Here is a 7,075-nt window from a genome sequence, read left to right as displayed (position 1 = left end):
AATATCTATATATATATAGAGAGAGAGAGACAAGGTCTTGTAAAGTTACTTTCATTATTTCAGCAGAATTGACTAGACACAAATAAATGTCTATAATTTCTCCAATTTGTCCAGTTGAATTGATCTTTGATCTGATTATTTTGGTTCTTAGACCTTCATGCTAAGTGCTTAAATGGCTACACCAGTTATAATTTTCAGACAATTTACTGAATTCCATGTGATGTTTTTCAGGTATTTAGTAGAATTGGGATGCATCAAACCACTGTGTGACCTCCTTACAGTAATGGACTCAAAGATTGTGCAAGTAGCACTCAGCGGGCTGGAGAACATCCTGAGGCTTGGAGAGCAGGAATCCAAACGCAGTGGCACTGGCATTAACCCTTACTGCGCTCTTATTGAAGAAGCATATGGTATGAGCAAAACATCTGTGGAAGTCAGGGGTTAAAGCAATGATCAGAAACCCACTAGAGTTTCAGTAGACCAAATTCTGTTAATTTCCTTATCACTGTTATGTGAAAATTAACTACTCTCTGACAAATTTCCATTTACCAGTGTACTCCATCTTTTACATTATCTTTGCCTGTAGATTGGAGACAGTGTGTGCAGATCTTCTTTTCTTAATTTCTTTTCACCCTCGGTGTTACTTAGCGTCAGTTTCTTCCCTCCACAGCAGATAAAAGTTCAGGAGCTCTGCTCTGCCACTCAGGTTTCAGACCTTTCCATCCCTCTTTGCTGCCCTGTAGAATTATGACAGCAGCAGCGGCTTCCTGGTTTGTCTTTGCTGCGCTGTGGTTTTGTCATGTACCAGCATAATTTCATTTCGGTTCTGAGGTGCTGCTGCTCTTAAGGTTAGCTTCCTTGTTGATTGGCCTGGGGTCTTCTGAGTTCACTCTGGACATTTTCTGTGTTGTGTGGTATGTCTGGCTCTTTACCTCAGCAGCTTTTTGCAGCAGAACCAAGTATCATTGGGAAAAACATAATCTTACCTGTATCATGACAGAAATTATAAAACTGTTTAAAAGTCAGAAGGTGGCGAGCTTTTATACTGCTCACCCTTTAATCCCACTCCTGCCTTGCTGTGGGATTTTTTTCCTTAAGGCATTGTTAGGCAATGACAGCTCCTCTCTTCCATAGGGCTCTTTTTTTAAAGTCCAGGGAACACACTAAGTATGCTTAATGTCTTCTTCATGAGATCTTAATTCTCTGTCCTCTCAGCATACTGCTCTGACAGTTCATTCTGCATTCCCTGTCTCTAAGCTCATAGCTTCCCGAAAATTTTCAAAAATACTGAAAAGTTAAGCAATCCATATGTAATCTAGATGGCCATAAAAGTGTGTTTATTGTGTGTCAATTCAGTTATGGTATATAATCACTAGTGTATTTGTGTCGGTCATACAGTAAAACCAGTTAATCTAAACCGTCTTTCATGGAATAAAATACCTCAGGAATTTTCTGGCAGATTCTGACCCACAGATTCCAGGTGAAATTGAGTATTTATTCTGTTAACAGCAGCTGAAATTGAAGGACTGAAGGACCCAGGGGATTTGTGCCCTTCTGACTCAGCTGGACTTGGAGGTCATTCCCTCTCCTTGTTTCTGTGTCCAGATAGTCGAGAGGCAAATTGGCATTAACACACACACACACACACGCACGCTCTGTACAGAGGCAATTTGCCACAGATTAACAGGGATAGGTGGACAGTACCTTTACAGGTATCCATGTAAACACAGGCAGCACAAATAACTTGACTCCGTTTCCAAAGATTGATGCTCAGGGAAAACCTTCTTCATGGTTCTCTCTGGTGTTTGGTTCCCAGATGTCTTGTCCTGCTCAATGGTTTGTCTGTCTGAAGGTTTGGTAGCATATCACAGACATAGACACAGAATAGAGAGCACACTTTCACAAAAAGTAAAGTTTAAAAAAAAGATAGGTCAGACTATGGTGATAGGCTTGCCTGCTTATATGCAACCAGACTCTAAATATCCCCCCTTTTCTCTACTTTCTCATGGATGTTCCTCCCTGATGTATGTGAATCCCTCCCTTTCCCTGTCAGTGGTCTTTCCCCTATAATCCCTTAATGAGTCCTGCGTAATTCCAAAATTCTCCTGGTCACTTCCAATTCTGCCCTCCACCCTAACACCTCATCATAAGTCATTTAGCTCAGTATGCAATAGTCTGCATAGCATTCCAGTGAAAATTTCTTCTTTGAATTGCTTTAGTAGGTTTTACACCAGTGACAATGTCTTAATTGTTCATTGCCTTAGGAGTGGTAGGTTCAGGTGGTTTTGGTTGTCTGTGTCATTTTGTTAATATGAGTTCCCCTTAGTGAGATATCCTTATAGCGAGGCTCTAGACGTCTGCTTTTCTTCTGCTTGCAGTATCCTTTTCCATATCTCTCCATGTGTATGCTGGCAGGAAACTTGACTAGTCCCACCTGGACTGAAATTGTAAAGGCAAAGTTGAAGGCAACTGCTTCTTAGAGGTTGTCAGCTTAATTGACTGGTTACACTTGTCTCTAATACCCAGCAGCAAAGTACTTACTAAGAAAACTAAAATTGGGTTATCCAGAGTAGTACAGAAGAGGATACTAGCTCTGAATGTGATTTCTGGAACCATGGTTCCCTTCATGGTTACCTTGACTTCCAGGGAAGAGTTATAGAATTGCAGAATCACAGAATGGTTTGGGTTGGTAGGGACCTTAAAGATCATCCAGTCCAACCCCCTGCCATGGGCAGGGACACCTCCCACCAGACCAGGTTGCTTAAACCCCATCCAGCCTGGCCTTGAACACTTCCAGGGAGGGGTCATCCACAACTTCCCTGGGCAACCTGTGCCAGTGTCTCAGTGCCCTCACAGTAAAGAATTTCTTCCTAATATCTAGTCTAAATCTACCCTCTTCCAGTGTAAAACCATTCCCGCTCATTCTGTCGCTACCTGCCCTTGTAAAAAGTCCCTCCCCAGCTTTCCTGTTATATCAGAACAGCATTTCTTTCTTGCCTGATTCTAGATTTTAACATCCCTTTTCATGTCAGCATTACAGAAATGTCTATAGAGTATCAGCAAATTGTTTCCTCTAGGCTTTACACATAGTAAAAGGAGCAGACAAGAAAGTCACCACAGTTCCCAGTATTAGAGATTTACTGGAGTGCCTAAGACTTGGACTTCATTGTAGCATCAAGGTATCAAAGATAGTTTAGCTTGCTGTATAATTTTCACTTGTTTCAGACTGCTAAGCCTGAGTTTTCCCACCTGCTTAATGTATGCCCAAAGACTGGTTGCATGAGTTTAACTGCATTCTATATACATGGTGCACATTAAGTAATAGAGCCTTCATCCTTGGAAGTTTTGAAGACTTGGCTAGACACATCTGACCCAACTTGGTGTTGGTAGTGGTGCTGGGCTGGGCTGCAGGTTGGACTGGATGATCACTGAGTCTCTTCCAACTTGCAGTTATGTGATTGTGTAGTCATGGTCCTTGTAAACAAAGCACTATGAACATACTTTCAGGAAATACGGTCCTAAAAGTCTCTTCAGCAAAAGTTTCTGAGGCCTTGTTCTTTATGCATTCAAGCTTCTTGATTTCATTTTCTGAGCGAGAGGGTAGAGGCAGACAAAGTATGAAACACATCACACAGTTACAAGGAACTCTGTAGTTCAACCTGTTTTTCCTTTTGTGTGGAGAGTGCAAGTTGGGTAAGGCTCTCCATAAAGGGACCTGTTTTTTCTGAAGGTGGGAGAGAATGGTCGTGGAACTTGATGTTCACAACTGAAAACTGTCAGTCATAAGCTTTCACCAAACTGTAACTTTTACATACTTCTTTTCTCCGCAGGCCTGGACAAGATTGAATTCCTGCAGAGCCACGAGAATCAAGAGATTTATCAGAAGGCCTTTGATCTGATTGAGCACTACTTTGGAACAGAGGATGAAGACAGCAGCATTGCCCCACAGGTGGATCTCGACCAGCAGCAGTACATCTTCCAGCAGTGTGAGGCTCCCATGGAAGGCTTCCAGCTCTGAGGTGCCCTGCGCTGTGTGCTCCTCTACCTGGCCAATCCTGTTGTGAGCCACAAGCCACCTGTGGAGTGATTCTCTCAATGTTTTCCATAACCCTGTTTGCGCTCATTCGCTTGCCTTGTGCACATGCTCTTACATACGTCTGGAAAACTTTTGGCTCTCCGTGGCAGGATGTCCCCTCCTTGGCAAGAGGTCACCAGAATCACCCTTCTCCTCTAGATTCTGAACCTCTCCACTGTAATCTTCGTGGAGTTGAGGCATCCTTCTATACTTTGAGATATTCCCTGCTCCTATCACAGGAAAATAACCCCTCCTCCACTAGCTCCCATGCTCCTGGCATCCAAGATAAGCCTGCCTTTGCTGTGTATTTGCTGCAGCGTGTGCCTGCAGTCCAGGGAGATGTTCAGACTTTCTGAGAATGTAGCTGAATTCATTCCCTGTATTGGTCCCTGGATGCCTCTTTGGATAGCTGTGTGAGATGCATTCATATGCGATGTTTTGCTGTATGTGCCAGCTGGGGTTATTGGCATATAGAACATGTTACAAATAATGGAGTAAGTTCTCTATCCCCTGCAACAACAGGCTGCAATGGACGTGTGTGCTGGTGTTTAAGAATACTTAACGCATCTAGCCCCATCCCTTCTCAGTACTGAGCTCCCAAGTTGGATTGCAGAACACTGTGGAGATTTGTATACCTTCCCAGTCTTTCCATCCACACAAAAAGAGCCTGTGAATAGCTCGCTCTTACCACCTTCCCAGAAATGACTTTCCAAACCAGCTTCTAGAATGGAGAAATTGCCCCCACTTCTGCTTGCTGGCACAGTATGATCCAGCCGGGCCTTCCTTAAAAATCAAGCCTTTCCTGACCTCATGCTCCAGAGTCTGGTCCTTGGTATTAGAGTTACAGCTGAAAAATTCCTGTCTGCCTCTACATTTTTACACAGCGTGACTTGAACATATTTCTCTTCTGAAAAATGACCTTCTGAATACAGAAATCTTAATTTGTAAAACTTAGCACAAGGAGTGTTAGATCTCCTTTTCATTTTCACACGACAAGAGCTTCATCTCCAGCTCACCTGAAAAAATAGAGTCCTCCTGGTCAAGCTCCTTATTTAACAACTGAAATGACACTACATTCAGAGGATAGTAACATTACACCCGGATCCACCTGGCCCTTTCATTTCATTTTTCCCTTTTGCTGTTTACGGGACTTCAGGTGAATTAGCATGGAACGCATGGTTCCTACAGGTGACATCTCTAAGGCATCGCTGACTGCATGACAGCTGTCACCTGCAGCTGTAGACTGCCCTTCTGCTAGCAGCATGTTTTTGGCTCCGCAACCTGCTTGGATCACAGGCATCTGATGCAAAGGCCAGCCACTCCTCACTGAGTTCAGCTGATGTTGACACCAAACTCTTCACCCAGCTGGGGAGATGCCACCTGATTGAAAGTGGCAGTTCCATTTCTGTAAATGCAATGGATGCTCCCGGCCGTCTGCTTCCCCCTGCACCATATGGTCTTTCAAGCCATTTTGGATGCTTGGAACACACATTTGTCCAGTGTAAACATTTCAAAATCGCCACTGACACCTGCAGTGTCACGTACCTGCGGTAAATGTTAGTGGCAGAACTGTCTACAAGACTCCTCTCGGTGACAAGCCACTGCAAAAGCAAAAACAGCCCATTGGGTACAGAATGATAGGAATCTCTAAATCACTTGTCAAACTGCTGAAAGAAGCTAGGCAAAGGCCTGAACATCAGCTCTGTGTGACCATTATTTAAATACAGTCTTCAGTTCTGCCTGTGCTTCAGGATGGAGGCTCTGACCTGTGTGGCCACTGCAGAAGCCACCTGCTGCCTCCGTAGCTAAGCCAGTTGGCCTCCACCTTCCCTCTCCCAGTTATTTTCTCTAGTGCTGCTTTGTGCTGAAGGAACATTTAGTTTACTGCACTTGATCTGTAAATGGACTTCGATTCTTTGTAATTTTAGGGGGTTAAATTTGGTGGTTAATTTAAAAAAAAAAGCAAAAAAAACCCCTCAATGTTGCCTTTACATCACATATAAATAACTGTGTTTCTCTTTTCTTGAAGGGTGATAGAAGCACTGATTAGTAGCAAAATCTTGTTTTAGCTTTTGGATTTTTTTGTGCTGGATTTTTTTACGTGTAAATTTCCAATAACATGTCATTTCTATAAGATTTGTTTAAAATCATGTACCTCTTATTGGATGGTATAAAAATGCTACATATTTTGTAAACAAATCTGAGCAAAGTGTGTGTGCATATATTCTGTATATTCATATATGTATATTCTGTGTATATATACACCAGGGTGTATATATACATATATACACACACACGTATATATAGACACACGTGCATATGTGTGCCTATATATACATATCTATATATCTATATATCTATATATATATGTTTTCTCTTCCAGGCTAGTGAAAACAATGTGGTGCATTGGCGTTTTCCTCCCCTGCCCCCCAAGAAAATAATGACAATTGCCTCTAAATGAGTGAATTAAAAAAAGAGTCCATTTAAGCTGAATGGTGTGCCTTCCTGTGTAAGGAGCCTGGCCAGTGTTTGTTACTTTTGCCGTGGATATGTGAATTCAGAGCAGATAAGTATAAATCTTTAAACTTGGTATGTTTGTTTGAAGTGACAGGCCTGGTTGACACAGGTAATATTGTTGTCATATATACTTGGACTGTGTAAGGCATTTGACTGGTACTGCATCATTATTTTGACTGAAAACTGAACCAATACAAAAATCGACATGGCACACATTAAATGGATTAAAATGTGGCTAACTTATAGGTCTCAATTTAATTTTAACTGGTGCTTAATTGAGTGTATTTCCATCAGAATCTTCCAGCAACCAGCTCTTGGCCTTGCTTTACTTAGGCGTTATTAATAGGTTGAAAAGAAACAAAATCTGCTTCTAACAAAGGCTGCAAATTATATCAGTATGGAAAGGAGATTGTACTTCTGAATTATGAAAGGAATGGCTCACTGATACAGCCTGATCAGAATTACTTTGTAAGCCAAGAGCAA

The 7,075-nt window shown here is 42.2% G+C and overlaps 1 protein-coding gene across 1 annotated transcript; it reads left to right on the top strand.

Annotated features, from left to right (window-relative positions):
* The first annotated feature begins 233 nt into the window (after positions 1-233).
* On the top strand, positions 234-6,826 carry LOC104547667 (importin subunit alpha-5-like). The gene is made up of 2 exons (XM_010193462.1): positions 234-410; positions 3,831-6,826. The coding sequence occupies exons 1-2, from the start codon at positions 284-286 to the stop codon at positions 4,016-4,018; spliced, it is 315 nt and encodes a 104-aa protein (XP_010191764.1). The 5' UTR covers positions 234-283; the 3' UTR covers positions 4,019-6,826.
* The last annotated feature ends 249 nt before the right edge of the window (positions 6,827-7,075 follow it).

The sequence above is a fragment of the Mesitornis unicolor genome, unplaced genomic scaffold (assembly GCF_000695765.1).
Source record: "Mesitornis unicolor isolate BGI_N332 unplaced genomic scaffold, ASM69576v1 scaffold16531, whole genome shotgun sequence".
In the NCBI taxonomy this organism is placed as follows: domain Eukaryota; kingdom Metazoa; phylum Chordata; class Aves; order Mesitornithiformes; family Mesitornithidae; genus Mesitornis; species Mesitornis unicolor.
The sequence above is the reverse complement of the archived record's forward strand: the minus strand, read 5'-3'. Positions and strand labels throughout refer to the sequence as shown.

Bases quoted from the DNA above. Each gene is read 5' to 3' on its own strand.
- LOC104547667 (XM_010193462.1), top strand. From the start codon at position 284: ATGGACTCAAAGATTGTGCAAGTAGCACTCAGCGGGCTGGAGAACATC. The intron at 411-3,830 runs GTATGAGCAAAA...TTTTCTCCGCAG, and splicing joins TCTTATTGAAGAAGCATATG to GCCTGGACAAGATTGAATTC.